This window comes from Coturnix japonica, chromosome 21 (genome assembly GCF_001577835.2).
Source record: "Coturnix japonica isolate 7356 chromosome 21, Coturnix japonica 2.1, whole genome shotgun sequence".
Taxonomy (NCBI): domain Eukaryota; kingdom Metazoa; phylum Chordata; class Aves; order Galliformes; family Phasianidae; genus Coturnix; species Coturnix japonica.
The window spans coordinates 5,100,728-5,122,991 of record NC_029536.1 but is presented as its reverse complement, the minus strand read 5'-3'; the positions used below and the strand labels follow the sequence as shown (position 1 = coordinate 5,122,991).

Below are 22,264 nucleotides of genomic sequence, written 5' to 3'. Positions count from 1 at the left end.
ACACATGGCAGCCCCAAGTAAGTGTGCAGCAGCTTCCCAGCAAAGGCTTGGCAGAAGCCACGGGCTGTGAATGACCAATGTGGGGTCAGGGGAGCCTGAAGCTCATCCCACCATGACGGGTGCTGGGGCTCAAGGCAGCATGGGGTGCCGAGGGTGGCAGTGGGCAGGTACTGGGGAAGGCTGCATCTCAAACAGGGTGTGAACAGGAGTTTCTCTCTGCTGTTGCAGTCACCAGTCACAGGGCGAGACATGTCCTGTCCCACGAGGGGATCTCAGAGATCATCCATTTCCAACCCCCCTGCCATGGGCTGGCCGCCCATCACCAGCTCATTCTTGCCAAGGCCCCATTCTTGGCAATGGGCAGCACTGCCAGGGCCTCGCTGCCCTGAGTAAAGAATTTCCTACAACATCTAGCCTAAATTTCCCCTCTTTTAGTTTAAAGCCATTCCCCATTGTCTTATCACCGTTAGCATGCAAAAAGTCACTCTTGTTCTTCTTTTTAGCTCCTTTTATAGACAGAAAAATTGTAACAAGGTCTGCCTTCCCCACTCTAGACAAGCCCAGAGCTTGCTCAGCCTTTCTCTGTTGCGAAGGTTCTCCAGCCCAGCCTTACATCCCTACAGTGCTTCACCCAAGGCAGGATGAAGAACTGTACATGGGGCCCCAGGAATATTTTCAACTGCTGTTAATTTACCCTACAAGTCTGGCAAGCACTTTCCTGTGCCTACATGGCTGACGTGAGGTCTCATGGTAGATCTGCACGATGCTTTGGCTTTCCTTGCATAGCAGGCAGTGGCAGGGTGGGGGTAGACCCCACCATGCCAAGCACAGCCCCCTACCTTGGTAGCAAGAAGCCTGGCAGGGTGGTGACGTGGGCAGGATGGTGACGTGGGCAGGGTGGGGCCCTGCAGCCCCTTTGTGACATGGGCTGAATTCACAATGGGGCAGCACAGCTCACCCTGATCCCTGCCCTGCCCCACAGCTCCCACCTCACACTTCCCTGAGAGGTGGAGGTGAACCCAGACGCGAGTTGCTGCTCTCGCCAGTGCTCTTCTCTCAGTAGCTGCTCTGCAGCGAGGAGGTGAAGGCAAAGGCAAGCAGTGCGATAGTGCTGGGTGTGTTTGGAGACGTGCAGAGGACGAGTGCAGGATCTCGGTGGTTGGTAAGAAGATTTGGACTCTTCCCTTGGTTGCAGACCAGCTCTGGGCAGCGCCTCTGGGCAGGACATGGAGGCACCGAAGGCTGTGCGGAGGGAGCCTGGGCTGTGGGTGATGGGGAGGCTGGCCGCCCTTGTGAGCAGCGATGGCTTTCTTGCTGGGGATCCCCTCTCACTTCTGTGTCCTTCTTGCAGATCACAAGCCTGACACTCTTGATCTAAGCCTGCAAAGGGCCAACTGAACTGAATCTAAACTAAAACTCAACTAAAATGAATCAGAGGAAGGTCTATGTACCTCCAAGGTAATGATCTTCGCTTCTGTAGCCCAGAGTGCCCAGAGGTGTCCAAGCTCTTGTTGCCAGGCCCAGTCTCATGAGTTGGTGTGCACGCACAGAGTCCAAGTAGTGATTCTCCTTGCAGACCCTGGCCACTGCAGCTTCTCTGGGATGGGGGCTCTTCTTCCTCCTTCCATTCCTCCCTCTGTGAGAGCGATTCTGAGGAAGGTCCATTTTCCATAAAGCTGCTTCTGCTCCCTCCCTTTCCTTTGGGTGAGGCAGAAAAGCACAAACAAGCAACAAACCAAAGCCAAGATGCTGACATTTTCCATCTGAGCTTTGTTTCCAAATACTACCTGGTTGTATATTCTGCTACACAAAACTGAAGACAAGAGTCAGCTGTCCCACTCTGGAGCAGCTCTGTGAGCAGCTCTGTCCCAGAGGCTGCAGAGGACTACACTTGTCCCTTCGTGTAACCGCTGCCTCTCCTTTATTTGCAGCTTTTGTCCCAAGGTTGAGGTGCCAAAATTTGTAAAGGAAGATGTCGCAGAGCAAAAAGGTACCGTGCTACCATGTAGATGTAACATAGAAAAGCAAGATTGTGTTACTGTGCCTCTGACTCCATGCTGCTTATCCTGAGATCCTCCAACATGGCAGAATTTCGCAGATCACCTCCTTTCCCAAAGGGGACCCATGGAAGCAATGGGTTCAGGAACTGCTGAGGGATCAGCAGGGCCTTTGGAAATGGAGAGCTGGGAACGAGTGGTAGTTGGAGAGCACGGTGTCCCCCCTTGGATGCCCAGCCCCAAAGGATAAGGGGCCAGGCCAGAGAGCAGCAGCAGATGCACGTGCATCTGGCATGGCTGTGCTGTGGTCAGTGTCTGAGATGCAGCTGTGATCAGCTTCTTTGCTTTGTGCTTCCAGAGTATCGAGAACGCCAGTTCCTCACTGGCCACATTCCACCCATCTGGATACGTGACCTGCTGGCAGAAGATGGGACCTATAAGGAGCCTGTATGGTAAGAGCTTTGGGAACTGACAGCGTGACCCCCTGAGCTCCCATTTGTCTGCGAGGAGCCCCTTCCTCGGCCCTTGGGCATGCTGAGCTCCCTCCAGGCTCCTGCTGCTCTCCAACAAGCTCCCCGTATTGCTTGCAGTGTTCTGCCGCCTATTGCAAAGAAACGGGCAGAGAGACGCCCGGAGATGAAGGAGAGGAAGGAAGAAGTCAAGCTTCCTCCTTTGCTTGGACAGCTGGGAACATCACAGGTACTTGCACTGGGGTGATGGGTCAAGAAACACAGCTCTATGGAGAGGGAATCCCAGGAGAGCCCTCCTGACCAAGTTCATCCCCTCTGTTATTGTGGCACTTCGTTTCCTTATGGCGATGTGGGCTCCCATCTGCCTCTACTTCTCACACAGGCAAGGACACACTTCACAACACCCCAAGTCCAGCAGCGGTTCACCTCTCCTAAGAGCACCACACAGGAGAGGGAGAAACCGCGACCAGTAAAAATCTCCAGCAAGAAATCTAGCGAGGAGATTACGTGCCAGCTTCCTCGAGCAGAGAAGAGGACAGTGGCCCCTCCAGCACACATGGCAGCGCCCAAGTAAGTGTGCAGCAGCTCCCAGCAAGGCTTGGCAGAAGCCACGGGCTGTGAATGACCAAATGTGGGGTCAGGGGAGCCTGAAGCTCATCCCACCATGACGGGTGCTGGGGCTCCAAGGCAGCATGGGGTGCCGAGGTGGCAGTGGGCAGGTACTGGGGAAGGCTGCATCTCAAACAGGGTGTGAACAGGAGTTTCTCTCTGCTGTTGCAGTCACCAGTCACTGTGGGCGAGACATGTCCTGTCCACCTTGGAGTCATACAAGGTGAACCGGGAAGGATGGAGGAAGAAGGTGGAGCAAAACTGGCTCCATGCTGGCCGACCCAAGGAGTACATCAGGTAAATATCTGCAGCAGCGAGAGGATTTTCCTGCAGTGGCCAGTGCCTCCCTCGCCCTGCCAGCAGAGCTGGGAGGGACTGCCTTACCCTTAGAGCCTGGTGCCATAGAAAGCAGCATGCTCCTGAGGCTGTGCCCTAGAGCCAGAGCTGCCTTCCAGCCCAGGAGATGCGAGAAGGCAGAACTGGGGGCAGAGGGTGGGTGGGTGCTGCTGGGATTTGGCTCTGCCTTTCCACTCCATGGAGACCATCCCACCCCTGGGATGGTAAGGACACCGAGGCATCTTGCCTGGAGGACCCGTCCCTACCTGGTCCCACATCCCAGCGCTGGGATGATGAGCTTCACGTGTGTCACACGAATGCAGCTGGTCCCTCATACTCTGCTGAGGGTGAGCAGGATATCTCTGCCTTCTTCTTTGTGATTCCAAGTGCACATCTTTGCTTCTCCCCTTACAGCTTTGTGAAGAAGATGGAGCTCCATGAAGCCAATGAAAAACACAAGGGCAAATGAGAGACCATCAGGCGGGCGCAGTGCAACCAGCTCATACTGTGCCCACTCACACCATGGCCATGAAATTGAAGCCCCAAGATTGGCAGTACCGGGGCTGAGAGGAGCCATATTGATACTGTAGATAACTCCCTTGTTACCATCATTGCCTCTGCTGTAACAGCAAAGCAGAGCCAAATAAAGATCATTGGAACACCTTATAAGTTGGGGGTTTGTCATCGCTTGTCTTGCGCCATGTTCACCTGCAGGGCTTTGGGAAGGGCAGTCTGCTAGGTCCTGCAAGGACCGTATGAAATGAGGAACTATGGAGTCCCTTGAGGGAAGCAAGGCCTTCGGCTGAAGGCTTTACAAATCAGAGAGCCTGGCAGTCTCCAACCACATCAACTTTAACAAGTGCAAGTGCTGAGTTCTTCTCCTAGGATGGTGCAACCCTGGCTCTGTGTACAGACTGGGGGACAAGAGGCACCCTAGGAAGGGATGTGTGGGCTCTGGCTGACCACATTTACTTGGGTTGTAGAGCCCAGAGCAGAGGAGGTGGAGGGAAGGCCCCATGGCAGCCTGCAGCTCCATTGTGTTGGCCTGCAGCTCCATCGTCATGGCCTGCAGCTCCTCCCAGGACAGTGGAGGGGCAAAGCTGAGCAGTCCCTTAGGAAAATCCATGTAGGTATTTCATTTGTTATACTTCCTTCAAGAATATCCATCTGTCCGGCAAAGATCCTCCATGGGCTGTCGAGGATATCTGCACTGCCACACATCATTTCCTTCTAGTATGATTCCTGTGTCCTCTCTCCCTGTGGCATTTTTGCCCAAACAAGTTTTCACAGAGGTATTACCAGCTTCACAGCTATTCCACTGTTGGCTTGGGCTGTCCATTGTGGAACCAGCACAGAGCAAGCCCTGTGGACTACAGGAACCACCTTCATAGCCCCTCAAAACCAAAATTTCCTGCATATTCACATTAGAACATGGCACATCACATTCCCCACATTTAGGAAGGGAAATGAGGATGAGAGAGGAACTCAAAAAGGAGAAGATTGAGATTCTGGAAGAAGGAAATGCATGAGGGTCCAGCATGATGCTGCGGGTGGGAATTATCTATGGGATGTGTTTTATCATGGTGCTGACCATGCAGATTCTTTGCATAGATCTGTTTGCAGTTCAGGAGCTGGAGAGGCCTAAAAAGCCTTTGGTCGGCAGTTTGATATAAGTCATTCCCTAAGATCTAACTGCTCTCCTGGGTGCTTCCAGGCTTTGTGTGTGCGTGCTGCCTGGCACAGGCCGCACAGAGCTCTCCCTCCGGCCCATCCCAATGCTAGGCCCCGGTGTGGAGATGCAGGCCGAGCTGACAGGGCTGGTGCAGGGCCTGCCCGAATCCAGCCCGGTCTGCTCGAATACAGCCCAAAAGGATGAGCAAAAAGGAGCAAAAGAGGTGAATATGCTCCAAAAGGAGCAAAAGAGGTGAAGGGAAGGCCCCATGGCAGCCTGCAGCTCCCCTGTGGTGGCCTGCAGCTCCTGACGGTGCCTGCAGCTTCCTCCCAGGACAGCGGAGGGTCCAAGCTGAGCAGTCCTTTAGGAAATTGACATAACCACCAGTTAACCCAACTTATCCTGAGACCTCGACCATCCAGGTGAGAGTGACATATTCATGGATGCCATGACATCTCTGCGTCACACTCCTTATATGCCATCCTAATTCCCATGCAGACGTGTACATCCACTACCCAAAACGCGATGCACACGAGAGGACCCATATACACACCTACCTAATCCCCACGCCCACTAACTCCCTATCCTACAGGCCATAACTCAGCTATTCTGGAACACTCTATCTCCTCAGAACTATTGCATGCACTCATAAATCCTTACAATGATAACTTAGTACCCCAACAGGAAAATCTGCACTAATGACCATGCAGATTCTTTGCATAGATCTGTATTGCAGTTCAGGAGCTGGAGAGGCCTAAAAAGACTTTGGACAGCAGTTTGATATAAAACATTCCCTAAGATCTAACAGCTCTCCTGGGTGCTTCCAGGTCAAAGCTATTTACGCGCTGACCTTCAAGGCCTGGGGCCACATCACTTTCTTTTAACAGGTATTCTGAAAGACAGAATCTTCTGTGGGCTGTCAGTTACGTGCAGTGTACGTATAATGCACTTTTACATGATAATGGCAGTGCATTGCTTACAGAGTGTAACTACTTCTCTGCACCCCTCCATCTCACCTGTTCAGCACAGTTTTGCACTCTGCTTTGCTATGTGAGCCCTGAAATCACCAATAATACTCCCTTTTGGCTGCAGCTCTGGACAGATGCTACATTGCTTGAGGAGGGGTGAAGCACGGCCAATAAATAATCTGTGCTCAGAGAGGCTGATTGTTGGGATTAGTGCTTCAGATGTTCTTAACATCTGCAATTCCAGAACAGTCCCAAATTCATCAGCACTGGAACCTGGAAGGCAGCAGCAAGGCTGGTAAGAGCTCTCACTATGGGTTTGTTTTTGCTGTAGATGGTTAGGAATGCAAAAGGGAGTTTTCCTCCCATGCAACTATTTCAGCTCTTCTAAATGTCTGTGATAGCTCTTCTTGGTTGTGACTGATTCCCAAGACTAATAAGGGGCTTCAAGTCTTTATGGACTGGATACATAGACAGAGCAAGGCTGAGAATGTAGATCACTGTGAGGACCCTATTGAGCAGGCATAATGGAATGGGTCAGTCCTGAAAGTTGCAGAGCTCCCCTTGCAGAATGCTCAGTGGAGACCTCATTGCTCTCTACAGTTCCTGAAATGAGGTTGTGGTGAAGTGAGGGTTGGCTGCTTCTCCCAGGTAACAGATACAGGTTGAGAGGTGATGGCCTCAAGTTGTGCCAGGGGAGGCTCAAGTTGATCTTAGTGATCTTTTCCAACCTTAATGATTCTGTGATTCTATGAATTCCTTGCATTCAGGAGGTGGGATGAGGGTGCTTGTGGGCACTGACAAGTCCCAGAGTTTGAGTCCAGCTCTTGCTTTGAATACACGGTCCTGGGAATGGGAACTAGAAAGAAGGCATTACTGTGGACTAGCCACTGGGACATTGGTTTCTTTCCCTATACATAACCGGTCCATCCCTGCTGCTCTGCTGGTCTGAGCTTTGTTACTCTGTGTTAGCAGAAGACTGGTCTCTGTCTTGACTTCCCTCCTGGTTCCTACTCTTTTGTGTATATATATATATGTGTATGTGTGTATGTATTAATCTCCTGCACTAGTGTAATTTTGTTTAATTATTTTTTTCCTTTATCAGAGGGTTTTGTGAGCTTTTTGTTTATGGAGACAAACAGCACAAGGGATGAGAAGAGAATTCTCAGCAGCCATGGAGGGGTTACAGCTGCGGGTAAGGCTTTGTTCCATTCAAATAAAAACCTCTCCCTTTCCTTCACATCCTCCAGCAGCTACCAGGGAGGAAAACACCAGCCACATCCATATATAGCGATCCTGTTAGCTGGGAATGACTCTTGGCTATCAGCGCAGGGGAACTCCAGAAGGCTGTCTGCACAGGATTAAGCACAGAGCATGCTTTAAGCTTCCCCACCTCCCCTTCATGCAAACAGCCCTCACCACCCCCTCCCAAACCTGCCCGAGTATGGCTGGCTGGAGGCACACAGGGGCTGCCCATCTCATGAGTTAATCGCCTCCTGTTCAGATGTCAGAAGGAGATGAAGCTGCTATAAATAGTTCGTGAAGCCCTCATGCTTTCAGCTGTGATTCACACACGTGGCAGAGAAGCATTAGGGAGAATTAACATTCAGTCTCTCAGGCACTTTCCTGAGAGAAAAATCCATTCTGTCCCTGTCACTTAATCTCCTTGCCCAGGGGAGATCAGCAGCACTTTCTGGAGGGCCTGCATGGGTAAAATGGACAGGGAAACTTGGAGCAGAACTATTAAGGAGGAAAGACCATTCGGCTGGAGTAACTGAGAAGCACCTTCCTGTGACAAGCAGCTACATTTAGGAGCATGGCTAAGAACTCTGCTCCACCCTTACTGGGGCTGAGGTCAGACAGCCTGGATTTGTTATGGCACGCACACACTGAGATGCCTGACAATGTCCTCTGGGACTGAGACAGCTTCTGGTGATGGTATGTGCTGGGATTGGACGAGCATGGGGAGAGGTCAGAATGGTGTACCTAAGCGTCTATGTGAAACTCCCACTCCTTCCCCTCCATCATGAGCTCAGTGAGAAGATGTAGCATGCAGAAGCTGTGTGCACTTGTTCCCATGTGTGTTTGTATTCATTCCTATGTGCCTAAGTGCTTGGTAGCCCCCCTTACCCTGCCTTGCTTTGTCTGTGCTACTAGCAATGTAGGTTATTCAGTAATGTGAGATGCAAAAACAGCCCTCAGTGGTCTGGGGAGTTTGGAGTTTGTGAGATGTGTCCAATGTGTATATCAGAAAATCTTGTTCTTTCACTGAGCTCTTAGAGGTGCAGGAATCAGCTTCTCAGTGAAACAAGGAAAGTGGTCAGAGAAACTGTGGCTTGATGGTTGTCAGCTTATTATGATGGAAATTAATTCAAGAAGGCAAAGAGGGCCTCATACCACTCCTTTCTGCAAGGCCAGGTTGAATGGGGCCCTGGGCAGCCTAATTGGGGCAGGGGGCAACCAGCCCATAACAGGGTGTTAGAGCTGGATAGGGTGTAAGGCCCCCTCCAACCTATTCTATGATTCGATAATCTCATTATAGCTCTAGGAAATGTCTGTCAATATAAACTGAAGCCTGCCATTGTGGGGATGATTAAAGAGAACTCAATATATGGGCTTTTCCTCGGTGCCTACTAAGGCACTATAAGAGATTGTTTGTATATAACTAAAAGGTGCCCCAGAGGTATTCCCATCTCTAGGAACATGGGATTTAGTCTAATAGACAGAATATGGGTTGCATGTTTCCTGTGCTAGGTTTGGGCCTGAGAATGGGTCTGTAGGGAACTGTATCTGAAGCCATCGTTGAAGTCTTAATGATGTTATGGAACAATCTGGAGCATGTTTCAGCTTCAGAAATCTATGTGACTAAAGGGCATCAGATTTGCAACTCAGAATTGCAGCCCAGAGTTTCAGCAGGGATGAGATGCCCCAAATCTTCTATACTATCCTTTAACCCAAAAAGAGGGGGGAAGGGTGGGGGGAAGAAAGGAAAAAGGCCATGTGGAAATCTATAGGGATTATTTTAGTCCGTCTATACTACAGCTGTGTCCAGACAACCTGAAACAGCTTTGTGGTGTAGACCATACTGGATGCAAACTGCAGGCTGTATGTTATAGAACATTAATTGCCAAACTTTCTGAAGCACTCTGTTTACTTCTTATAGTCAGTGCAAGAGCAGAGCTCATGCTTATGGACCTAATCATTTGTCATCTGTTCCTTATTTCTGTATAACATTTGTATAGTTGTATTACCAACCTGGATGGCCTCCAGTGTTGAGAGATCTGCATCAACCCAAAACATTAGCTGGTTTTCTGAAGCATGGCCTCTGTAAATGTCAGGCTTGCAGATGGTATATGATATAATGAGACTTGCAGGTGCAAAGCAGAAGGGCATTACATGGTGAAAAGTTCCATCTTTCATTTAGAAAAGCTGGATCTGCTCAGACTGGTGGCTGCCATGAACAGATGCTGGACTCTGGGGTTGGAAAATATATCCAGGAATAAGTTGTGGTGGTTGAGAAGGGATGAAATGAGAGCTATAAAAGAATCCTTTCAGCTTGCATGGTGAGATTCATCTCCAGGAAGGGCAAAAGGCAAGCTCTCAGTGTGTGAGTGATACATTTCCATGAAAACCAATAAGACCAACAAGGTGAGGAGAGTATGTGTTGCAGTGAAAGGCAAGAAACCATCTCTGGTTCTGATTATTGCAGTGCCTATGGCTAGCTGGGTCATAAGAGTACTGGATTTAGTCCATGGCCCTCCAACAGCTGTATTGTCTGCATGTGCCTTTTTCACCTATCCAGTATCCATGCAAGACTGTTTTCCCCTCTCTTTTACCCCTCTGAGATCATATCTTCTGTGCTTTCAGCAAGCATCCAGCAGTCGAGGCCTCCTCAAGCTCTCTGTTATGGAAGTGAAGTGGATTCATGTGTTGGTCATCTTCTTCTTCCTGCTATCTGTTGCTATGACAGGCTGCTTCCTGTGGCAATACAGCCTCCCCAGGGTGGAGCCCAGTGAGTAGACAGCTTTAAGCCTGATCAATAAATGTCTTTCTTCCCTTGTGAACATCTTTCTCCATTGAGAAGACTGCACTCAAATTTACCACATTAGCTGGTACAAGAACACAGAAAATTGGGTTGAGGAGATACTGTTTAATTCTTCCAGTGTCCAGAGGTGCTCATACACAAAAGAAAATTGAGGTGGGGAGGAATATCTTCAGTTCCTGATGGATTTGCTGATACTTCTGGCTTTCATAGAATCTCAGAATCATTTATGTTGGAAAAATCCTCAAAGATCATCAAGTCCAACTGCAAACCCAGCACTGCCATGTCCACCACTAAACCAAGCCCCTTAGCAACACATCTCTTAAATGCCCCTGGGAATGGTGACTCAACTACTTCACTGGGCAGCCTGTTCCAATGCTTCACAACCCTTTCAGTGAAGAATTTTTTCCTGATATTCAGTATAAACCTACCCAGCACAACTTAAGTCTGTTTCCTTATGTTCTGTCCCTTGTTGTTTGGGAGGAGAGAGTGACCACCCCCACCTCACTACAACATTCTTTGAAGTAGTTATAAAGAGCAATAATGTCTCCTGTGAGCCATCTTTTATCTGGGATAGCTTTATTCACATCAACTCTTAGGGTCCAGCCACCCAGCCAGTTCTTCACCCAGTGAACTGTACACCCATCCAAGCCACAAGCAGCCAGTTTCTCCAATAGAAAGCTATGAGAAACTGGCAAAAGATTTACTTAAAATCTTGGCAGAGAGCATCCATAGCCTTTCACTCATCCACTCAGCAGGTCACTTTCTCATAGAAGGAGATCAAGTTGGTCAAGTGGGACAAACCTTTCATAAACCCATGTCTAATGTCCTGATTACCTGTTTGTCCTGTATGTGCTATATGATGGCACTCAAGATGATCTGTTCCATAACATTCCCCAGCACCAAAGTCAAACTGACAGGCATGTAGTTCTCCAGGTCCTCATTCTGGCCCATCTTTAACATAGATTATTTGGTATATCAAGGGAAAAGACATTTTATTTCACATTCTCTATGGGTTTGCTTCCTTTCCAATTCCTGTAATCTTATATCTTTGAACTGGCATGAGTTCCCAGTTCACACTGGAATTCTCTTTCATTGAATTATTGTAAACGCAACAGACAGATTCAAGACACTGTATGTGCAAAGGTGTAATATACACAGTGTAGCTGGATCAGAGTTTTAAGTAGCCCAAAGGTGGCATGAAATCCACAATAAGGGTGACAGATGTACTTCATAGACCAATAATGTCTAGAATGATTTCAGACATACTTATTTTTGCAGGATATCGGAGGCTGCCTGTAGGCTCTTGTACATCCATTCCCACTCAGCTCGAAGCTTCTGTATTGCTATTCATCTTCTCATCTGTATTTCTAATGCTTCATGCTCAGAGAAGCATGAAGAGCTTACAGAGCAAAGGAGCTGTGTTTCTCAGCACCTTGGGATCAATTGGGAAAGCATTGGCTCCAAGTAGAAGGGTCACCATTTCACACTGAATCTTCACTTGCCCTCCAAATTTAAGACATATCTCTGGAATATGTAGGATATTGCCAGTTCAGAGGACAGCTGATAAACTTGTTTGTGCAATTGTCAGTGGTTTACAACAGTCATAAAACCATGACAGCAATGTATGTATTGTGTCAACCATTTAACAATGTTAGATTTCTGGTGGCAGTCACAATATCCATGGGACGGCTTTGCTCTTGAAACCAAACACAGGTCTTCCCCTGTACATTGGCAGTGCACTTCCATCAGGTCTACATCCATGACAAGCACACTCCATAGTCTTCTGTAGTCCCAGCCTCTTAGTCTCCTATTCCAGCTTGCAGAGTCAGTTGGAGCCTATTGGTGGACAATACTGGTGATTGGAGGACAGTTGAACTGGATGATCTTAGAGGTCTTTTCCAAACTTAATTAATTTATGATTCTGTTGCAGCTTCTGTTTGTCCCATCTGCTGTATCACATTGGAATGAGCAATAGCAGAGCACAGTGCTCCCTGAAAGTCCTATATAATGTGAGACAGAAACAATTCAAGATTCTCTCCCTGTGTCTATGCTGAAGTGTCCTTCAGCTTTGGATGATACAATAAATAAAGCTAGTGCTGACTGCTCAATGAGGTTAAAGTTTGTCAGTATATCTTTTCAAGTCACGTATCACATATATTGTCTTTGAAATGTTTTCTAGACCCATCTGTGATGGAAGTAAGATCAGAATCTGTGCAGATGTGCCCACGCTACCCTGAACCAGTACCACTGGACCACCCAATCCCCATTTTGAAGGATGCATTGGAGAAGGTCTGTGAGAGGGGAACTGGGGAGATGTAGTTCATGTCTGCTGTTCTGAAGGAGCCAATAAGCATTTTGACCCTAAGCATCTTAGAGCAAGAACATAGGGGACAGAAGATGTGGAGATCATCTAAATGTACATTTGAGCCACATTCTGACCAGACACACTGGATTTTATGCACCTCAGTCATATAATACACACTTCCCTTTGTCTCTTTTTCCAGGTTGCAGAGTCCTTGCTCAAGAAATCATGATACAGAAGCAGTCTCACAGCTGTGATCACAATTTTTGCTTTTATTTGAGTATTATCTATTGTAGCTTACTTGTGGAGATGCAGATAATCAGAACTCTAAATGGTTTTCAGGATGCAAGTCGTGAAAACTATCCCTGCTTCAAAAATGATATAAAGCACAGAGAACCTGAACACATAGAAAGACACAGGTATTGGAAGGGGTCTTAGGCACCATCACCTAAAGACTGTATCTTCAGATGCTCTCAGGTTCTGCCTTGGTCTGTGGAGACTTGAACTCACATTAAAGATCTCACCTTAGCTGAGATCTTTTCTTAATGGAACATGAGATCCTTGGTTCTGTCTCTCAGCATCCACCTCCTGATAGACAGTATATGGGAGTTGCCCAACACTCCCATTGGAACTAGGGCTGTACATTTTTTAGTGCAAACACTGCTTTGAACAAGGAAGGAAGGGCAAAAAGCCCCATTCTCAGTGCTGATGTTCAGTGTCATGTTGGAGGGTAAGCCCAGAGTAGTGTTTGGAACTGATCTCAGCACTGAAGCCTGTCTGAGCTCCAAACCTTCCCTGGGATGTTCTGGCTTTTCTACCTACATCTGCAGCTCGAGTGGGTGTGATACTTTACTTGGTTACCATGTCCACAATGGTATATGAGGGCTTGGAGCAAGGTGGTTATTTCCATTGCTGGCTATCTGGCCACCTTACCCACTCATCCAGAGAGGAGATTCTGAGGACATTACTTGGCTTGGCCATTCTTGTCTCAAACACTAATGTTGGAAGGCCATTTCTTTAGTCTTAATTATGCAAAAGATAACTTGTGTAATGCTGAAGTCATGGAATCACTAAGGTTGGAAAAGACCACTAAGATCACCAAATCCAACCTCAACCCACCCTCACCATGTCCACTAACCACATCCCTCAGTGCTGCATCTCCATGTTTCATCAGCACCTCCAGGGATGGGGATTCCACCACTTCTCTGGGCAGCCCCTTCCAATGCCTTACCACTCTTTCTAAGAATAACTTTTTCCTTATATCCAACATAAGTATGGCTTTGAAAAAGTCAAAAAAAAAAAGCAATACATTCTGTATGTGGGGGGACCACACCGGCTAATTGGGTCTATACAAACCTAGAAGAACAGGAAGGGAAGAGAAATCACAGCCCTCAATGTATTCAGTACTGTTTCTATGAGTACATTTTAAACAGGACTGCATCTAGTACTTCCTTTTGCATGTTATACGCATTACAAGGCTCCTGATTTGGTAATTCACCATTTCCTATCAATTTCCAGGTAGACTTGATGCTGCGCCAAAAGATTCATAGCTCTGGCCTCCCCGCCATGTCTGCTATCGTTATCTACAATGACACTGTGCTCTGGACAGGCAACTTCGGAAAGAAGAATGCTTCAGATCCCTTCTCAGTGGTGCCCAATGAGTACACTATTTACAGGTGAGATATTAGTTGGATCTGACTTTAAGTGGAGTTACTATGAACATCCTGAAGACCTACAAAAGCTTCTGCTCTTCACATAGGAAAGTCCTTGTTCTTTGAGGAGGTCTGGGGCATAAATCTAAACACTGAGAGCTAGCACTTATTTTGTGAACAGTATGGACACCTGTGATACATATATATGTATATATAAGAAAAAGCAATAGGGTTTTGGAAGACTGTATTCTGAATGTATAAAGTAGGCCTGCGTACTTACAAAGCCAAGGCCATACGGGCTATTGTGTTTTAGATGAAGGCAGAATAAAGCTCTTAGTGTGTGGTAAAAGCCATAACAAAAAGAAAACAAGAAGTATTTGCTTTCTTAAAGACCTATTTTCAGTGATTAATAACTGTGCTGTACATGAAACACGTGGTCTGCATGCTATCAAATGTTATCCTTAAACAGTCCTGAAAAGTTTCAGCAGCTGTGACTAACTTACCACCCCCTGCCCCTATTGCCATACCACACCTGCATAGAGGACTCTCTCCAAATTTAACTGTTTGGAAGCCACCTAAATACCAAATCTGAATATGAAATACAGAACTTTGTGGCGTTTGAGTCTTAAAATACCATTAAACGACTTGCAATTTATTGTGATGTTCAGTAAGGAATGATTAAGAAAAGATGTCATAAATACTAAGTGAACAAAGTTCTGTAGTCAGCTGCACTAGTTGCTTTTAATCATTTGGACATCATTTAAGATACATTTTTGTTTTGCCAAAACACATTTGAAAGGCTCATTACTCACTGCTGGATACTGAACACTGTGTAGCATCCATGAAGGCCAGAGTTACAGATATTAACCCAAGCTACTTTCCTTCATGTTAGCCATTCTGTCCTGAGTTAACCAGAGGTATTGTATGCAAAGCTGCAGGTAGCAGGTCAGTTTTGTGCTCTCATGTACTGAGCATCTAACTTTTTGATTCATGAATTCCTTAATACTTTTTATATACATTTATTCCTACACAGAATCGCCAGCGTCTCCAAGATATTCCCCACCCTTATGCTGTACAAGATGTGGGAGGAAGGGAAAGTCACATCTCTTGATGACCCTTTGGAACGTTATGCCCAGAACTTTGCAATTAAAAACCCTTTGGGAAGGTTCAAGGAATCAGAACAGAGATATACAGCAGATGGGCTGATATTTGTGGAAAAAGGTTCGATACCACTTAAGCCATCACCTGTTACCTTACGCAGAATGGCCAGCCAGCTCTCAGGTGAGACAACACTGCTCACTCTCTGCCTACCATCTGAAAGAGGCCATTGAGAGAACAGATCAGATGCCAGGAATAAGAAAGTCTCTTCTTGACGCCATTTACCAGCATGGGTTCTGCACCTCTGCACTTCCCAGTGATAAATGGAAAGTCTTCTCCAGGCTCGGAAAGGGGCCAAGCAGCACTGTGGGCTGGGTAATTGTTTTTCCTATGCAAAGTGAATATATGTCTTTCAACACAGTAGCTTGACCTGAAACCACTTTCAAATTGCATAACTGTTTTTGTACTCCAGCCCGGAGTGCTCTCATTTTTCTGAGAAGTAGAGGTGAGGGTCAAAGTGGCACCAAACCTCTTTGCTTTGAATAGATAGACCTTGATTGTGGACCTAAATATAGCTGTCAGCGTGCTTCCTGATCTGGGATTCCTGAGCTATTAATAGCTTTGTACTTGCTGGCAGAAGACTATTAATCTACTGCTACTTTCATACTTGTGTAACTCTTCTGTTGTGGTAGAAGGAGCTCACAGGACTCAGGAGATCTTTAACCTCTTTGAAATAGAGCTGTTAATACTCAACGTGGGGATTCCAGAATTTACTGCCAAAAAGATTGTACTGAGATTTTCCTGCAGCACTCCCATTATGCTTTGCATTATTCCAGTTGAGAATAAAATAACCCAAGTTAGAATCTTTGATTAAAGTAACTTGCAGGCAAATTGCAATAATATAGAGCTGGGCATCACCTGAAGCCAACCCATAGTAGGATATGTCCTAAAAATACTTATAGAAAGCATACCAGGGCACACCAACCAACTTGGACACTGACAATCTAATGCTGCAGAACCCCAATTTCAAAAGCTCAACTAAGAATCAAATGAATGTTGAGGTCACCTGTTATATTCCCTGGCCGTTAAAATAAAACAAGAAGGAGGAGGTTCTGCAATATGAAAGCCACCACGTGACACTGAGGGATGTGGTTTAGTGGGCATGGTGGTGATGGGTGGACTGGATGATCTTAGTGGTCTTTCCATGTACAGGTCTTCCCAGAAGGCTGCGCTCTACCAGCCTGCTGTGGAAGGGCAGCACACAAGAAGCTCTGGCTCTCCTGAAGGATGATGTCTTGGTGGCTGATCCTGGAACCAGGTCAGATATTTTAATTTAAGAGCTTTTGGGTTGAGTCCATGACCAACGGAAAAAAGATTGCTATTCCTAGAGGGAGCTTCAGATCATCCATCTACAAATAGGGCGGCGAGGCACTGGCACAGTTTGCACAGAGAGATGCTGAGTGCCCCATCCCTGAGACATTCAAGGTCAGGCTGAAGGGGTTCTGAGCACTGATGGAGCTGTGGTTGTCCCTGTTCATTGCAGGGAGTTGGAACAGATGGCTTTGAAGGGTCCCTTCCAACTCAAACCAGTCTATAAGTCTATGCTTCTAAATATATCTCTTAGGTTGGAAAGAGTCATTTTTGGATTTATTTTATTTTATTTACTTTTTATTTTTGGCGGACTATAGAGCTTGAGTGAGAAGCCTAGATGTGGCAAATAAATCGTTGTACTTGGGTCCAATGAACCTTCAACTGTCAAAGCTGATGATTTACAACAGTGATCGAGCACATTAACCTGGTCAATTTTAACCATCATTTATTTTCATAGAATCATAGAATGTCATGGATTGGAAGGGACTTCAAAGACAACCTAGTTCCAACCCCCTGCCATGGGCAGGGTTGCCAGCCACCCACTACATCAGACACCATATCAGTCTGCCCAGGGCATTCAGCCTGGCCTTGACCACCTCCAGGGATGGGGCATCTAATCTGGACGGCCTATGCCAACTCCTCACCATGCTTCCCCCTGACATCTAATCTCTCTTTGTTTAAATTCATTCCCCTTGTCCTGTCAAAAAGCTCTACTGAAATTTACTCTATGTCTGTAGAAGTCTGCATGCCCCTAAATCAGTTACTTGCTGCAATTTGTGTAGTGTTAAGTCAGTTACTTGAACTGCAATCAAACACTAAAAAAGATGAACAATCATCAATCATAGAGTCATAGAATGGCCTGGGTTGGAACGTACCTCAAGGATCATAAAGCTCCAACAAGATCCACTGGACAGTGAGTGAGGGAAAACATCCAGACTAACTGGGAAAAAATCTTCAAAAAGTTTCAGATTTTTTAAAATTATATTCTTAAATAATTTGCTTGGAGCTCCTGAGGACTCATGATGACACAAAGTATGTAATCTTAGAACATTGGCTTACGGGTCAGGTTCAAAGGGTTATAGTAAATGAGGTTACATCAGGCTGGTGGCCAGTCACTAGAGGGGATTTCCCATGGCTTCATTTTGGAGCCAGTTCTCTTTAATGTTTTAAAAATGATCTGGATGCAAGACTCAAATGCATACTAAGAAGTTTGTGGATGATACTAAATTAGGAGGAACTGCTCACTGCTTCAAGGGAAGAGGGATCTTGTCAAACGAGAGGGCTTGGACATCACTATCAGACATAGAGTTTGGGTTTTGGGTGGCCCTGTGTGGAGCCAGCAGTTGGAGTCAGTGATTCTTGTGGGTCCCTTTAATTTCAGCATTTTCTGTGATTTTACTATAATATATTTTTCTTGGAAAGGTGAACTTCAGTCAATTTCAGACATAAATTTCTAGTCCAATGTGGATTTATTCCCGAGGCAAATTATAGGTCATGAGAAATTTGCTGGAATTGGTTAAAATGGTACCAAATTTATGACCTCAGTAGGCCTTGGTAAGATGTGTGCTTTCACACAGTTTAAGAAATATCAAATATGTTAAAAACATGATTTTTGAAAAAGCGTTTGAAAGAAAATTACCCGTTCATGTCTTTATGTCATTAAACTTAATTCAAGTGCAAAGACTCAGTGCCCTTTATGGATATTAAAGGCTTACACTTTGATGTCTTTAATCACTCAGCATTACTGGATTCTGCTTTTGAGACTTCTGAGTGCTTTTTAAGTGCTTTTACCGTCTTAAGATAGCTTAGGTCCTGAAGTTACTGCACCACGTTAAATCTCCAGAGACTCATCTGCGATTTTGAGACCTTTAAAGTAAGCACCTGTACCTCTTGACTCTGCTCTTGAAAAGAATGAACGCATTCTTTTGGTGAGAAATGAACAATAAGTCAGAATATGCTTGAAAATAAGTTTTCACCGAAAGTTTTCTGTCTTTGGCCTTCTTTCTGTATATACATAGCAGTTAAACAGCTCAGCTCATGTGCACAAAAGAAATGTCTGTCTCTTGAATGAAGAAGAAATCAAGGCATGAACACTTTATCACAGCCTCATCACTACTCTCTCTTTCGCATGTGATCTGATAAAGTTAGCATCTTTCCCCAGAGGAGAGACACCTAGCCGTTGTTTCTTGCAAAATCATATCCATGCTGCGTCACTAAAATAAGGCTGATGCAGGCCTACATGACCTTCTAGGGTCCCTTCCAATTCAAATGATTCTATGATTCTGTATTTCTTTCTTTCCAGATGCCACTACAGCAATTTGGCCTTCTCACTGATGGCACACGTGCTAGCTGACCATGCAGCTGATGGACAATACCAGCGATGGATCTCAGAGAACATCCTAGACCGCTTGGGCATGGAGGACACTGGCTTTGACATCACACCACCTATCCGCTCCCAAATGGCGGTGGGTTTCTATAGCAGCCAGCAGCCAGCCCCTCTCTATGACCTCGGTTGGTACAGACCTTCTGGACAGATGTACTCTACAGCTGCTGACCTTGCCAAGCTGGCAATGGTCTTTTTAGGCACCTATCACCGTCGTCTCTTAGAGCCTGACACAGTGAAGACAATGCTGACACCTCTGTTTAAGTGCTCCACTGAATACTTTGCCAACAAGACCGGCACGCCCTGGGAGATAAATGAGCAATTGGGATATGACGTCATTAGGAAGGATGGAGACCTTGATGGCTATTCAGCTACTTTCTCACTGATCCCCAAGCTCCGCCTGAGCTTCATTGTACTGATGGCTGGGCCCAGGCCTCAGGGTGGAGATCTTGTGACCCAGACATATGGGTATCTCATTACTGCCATGGAGACTGCATTCAGAGAAGCAGAGAAAACACTGACTCCTCCCCCAAGTCCAGTCCCTTTTGTTGGCTATTATACCTATTCCAACCTGACTTTCTATGAGATCAAAGTTGGACGTGGTGGGGTGCTGGTCATGCAGCAGTTTGGGCCTCATGCTGAAGAGCTGATCCCTGAGAAATACCGGACAATCAAGCTCCACCATCTGGAAGATCGCGTCTTCCAAGTTGTTTTTGACAAGGAGTTCCCATGTGTTCTACATCTGGGCTCTGCCTCCATCTCACTGGAGACCCAGAATGGGCAGCTCTTTAATTTTTATCCATTTGATCGCAAGGGTTTGTCTCCTGGCTTTGATGCACCAGGGTTGAACACGTACAACGTAGTGCGTGTACTTCGTAAACCTGTATTCTATAGCTAAATGTCCCCTCTCCTTTTCTGACTATTCCTGGGAGGTGACTCCAAATTTGCATCATTCCAGACTCTCCTTCTATGTGGCTTTTTGGACACCATTTAAATGGGAAATATAGCAAATGACTATTATTTCCAACAAATACATCGTGTCTCACTTCTGAAATGACTGCAGTGGTTTGCTGTCCCTGTCACTGCATGGCAGATTGGCTAGCAATGAGGATGCCTACAGAAAAAACAGGTAGAAATGAGGTAGATGAATGGTGATTGGATGCCATAAAAGCAAACAAACAAACAAGCAGGTTTTATGTCTTCACAATTAAAATGCCTGTATCATGACCCTTGTGATGACTGACTGGTACCATCAAAGGGCTGGAAAATTCCTGTGTCACTTTCAAGGCTGTTGATGAGCCCACCTCCCACAACCAAGATTTTTTCACTGGGTTTGCTCAAAAAATGGCACCAACATGATAACAGGCTCTGCTTGTCATACCTGGGAAGTGGGATTCCATTTCTTTCCAGGTTCACATCAAGTAAACTGTGGAGAGCCAGAAGCAATATGGTTTTTCTGTGAGCAGGGTCATACAAACACATACTTGAACATTCCAGGTGGAATCAAGTTTGTTACTATCTCAGTACAGAGTGTGAGCGTGATATTTGAGTGTGATATTTAAGTGTGTGAGTGTGGTATTTAAGTTCAGGAACATGTGGAAATGTATTTGAGTATCTGGGGCACAGTATCTGTGTAGATAAATACCTGTTGTGTTTGCACACCTGAGTGAGGATGGGAACTGAAAATGCATTCCCCTGGGGAATAGGATAAGCGCCCATTTAGGATAGATGCACCTCTAAGAAGTCTGCAAAGCAACAAATTCGTTCTCTTCTCCCTTTTTCTGACCACTCCATGTCAAGGCAATCAGGATAGATGGTGTATATTAATAGCCAGTTATCAATGGTAGCTGATATCATATCACTGCGATGGCGATGGAGTCGGACACCATGCGAGCACTTCTCAAAGTGTGTATTCCTCCATATACCATCACTGGGTTGAGGCTGGGTGCTCTTGCAGAGTGAACTCCTCCTCCTGTTTGTTTGCTCAAACAGTCTTGAAAGTGGATGCCTCTTAGAGAGGACTGGAAAGTAAGTCTCCCTGCATATGGTCTCTCTTGTTGTCTGTCCCTGATTTTATTCTGTGTGTAGTTCCTCGGCTCTAATTTCAAGTAGAGATACCATCACTAAAGGCTTAGAAACCTAATTGGCAAATATGGTTCCTTGCCTTTTTTCAGACAATTTCAGTTCCTTGGCAAAAATACAGAATAACATAAACCTGGCCTTTCAATCAGTCATGGTTGCTGCCGTATAGGTTTCCTCATATATATTTAAGTATTTAATCTGGGCTGTGGAAACAATACACTCAATGCAAATTCTCGCTGTAGGCCAGTAATGTGAGATCATACCCAGAGATAAGGATGCAGACATGATGCACCGCTTTTGTATTTCCTTTAGAGATACCTAAACTATGTCTTGGCGTGCCTGATGTAAAGAGACTGTTCCTCTTGCTTTGGAACTTATACATCAGTTACCATTAAATGCCTCTGAGTGATTATATCACGCTCCCACAAACCCACCAAGGCAAGTTCCACGTGCTTACAGTGGGGGAAGCAACCACTGGATTGCTGGAAACATATCCCACGTCCCACAGCACTTCCCAAAGCACTGTCCTGGGCCTTGGCAAGCAAGTCTTAAGGTGACATGGCACCCCAGAAGGAATAGAGTCCGACAATGAGACTCGCTTTTGAAACAGCCTCATAGATGTAATTGTACTGTGTGTCACTTGTTTTGTATATTCTTTTATCATCATTATTATTATTATTTTCCCTTCCTTTTCTGTCCTATTAAACAACCTTTGTCTAAACCCCTGAGTTTTATCTTTTTTTATCCCAGTTCTCTCCCCTGTCCCACTGTGGGGGATTGAGGGAACATCTGTGTGATACTTGGCAGCCTGCTGGGTTAAACCACAACAGGAGGAGAAGAGAGAAAGATCTATGTGCTTTCCCCTTGCAACCCCAAAGAAATCACAGGATCTGGCTTTATCATGAGGGCTCTTCTGCTTATATGTCTGGTAAGACTCAACTTCCATAGAAGTCCATTTTCCTCTTCCAGTGTGAGATAATGCAGCAAGCATAATGTAAGAAAATACTTTGCATGTGGATGTAAATCTGGAAATTCACATAAATAGATGTAAATATACGTCCTGAAGACTTTATCTCTGTCAAAGAGATCTGACATGTGCTTACAGAGAAAGATAATGCTAGGAAATCTTTGTCAGAACATTAGCGTGCGTCAGCTCCATAAACTCCAGCCATAAAACTCAAGGTCAGTGAAGGAGGAAAAGTACGCAAAAGAGTACTTGATTATCAACTATCTCTGGCTATAGGCCACAAAGAAGGGCTCCTCTGCTGTGTAGGTGTGTATC

General features: G+C 46.0%; 2 protein-coding genes across 2 annotated transcripts; both read left to right on the top strand.

Annotated features, from left to right (window-relative positions):
* Positions 1-882: 882 nt before the first annotated feature.
* Positions 883-4,287, top strand: LOC107323298. The gene is made up of 8 exons (XM_015882219.2): positions 883-1,162; positions 1,352-1,458; positions 1,932-1,990; positions 2,356-2,449; positions 2,588-2,696; positions 2,850-3,037; positions 3,248-3,373; positions 3,827-4,287. Exons 2-8 carry the CDS (start codon positions 1,427-1,429, stop codon positions 3,879-3,881), a joined length of 663 nt encoding a protein of 220 aa, XP_015737705.1. The 5' UTR covers positions 883-1,162; positions 1,352-1,426; the 3' UTR covers positions 3,882-4,287.
* A 2,951-nt stretch (positions 4,288-7,238) lies between these two features.
* On the top strand, positions 7,239-21,724 carry LACTBL1 (lactamase beta like 1). The gene is made up of 7 exons (XM_015882835.2): positions 7,239-7,987; positions 9,917-10,061; positions 12,274-12,383; positions 13,915-14,072; positions 15,082-15,329; positions 16,359-16,464; positions 18,820-21,724. Exons 1-7 carry the CDS (start codon positions 7,985-7,987, stop codon positions 19,796-19,798), a joined length of 1,749 nt encoding a protein of 582 aa, XP_015738321.1. The 5' UTR covers positions 7,239-7,984; the 3' UTR covers positions 19,799-21,724.
* Positions 21,725-22,264: the final 540 nt, after the last annotated feature.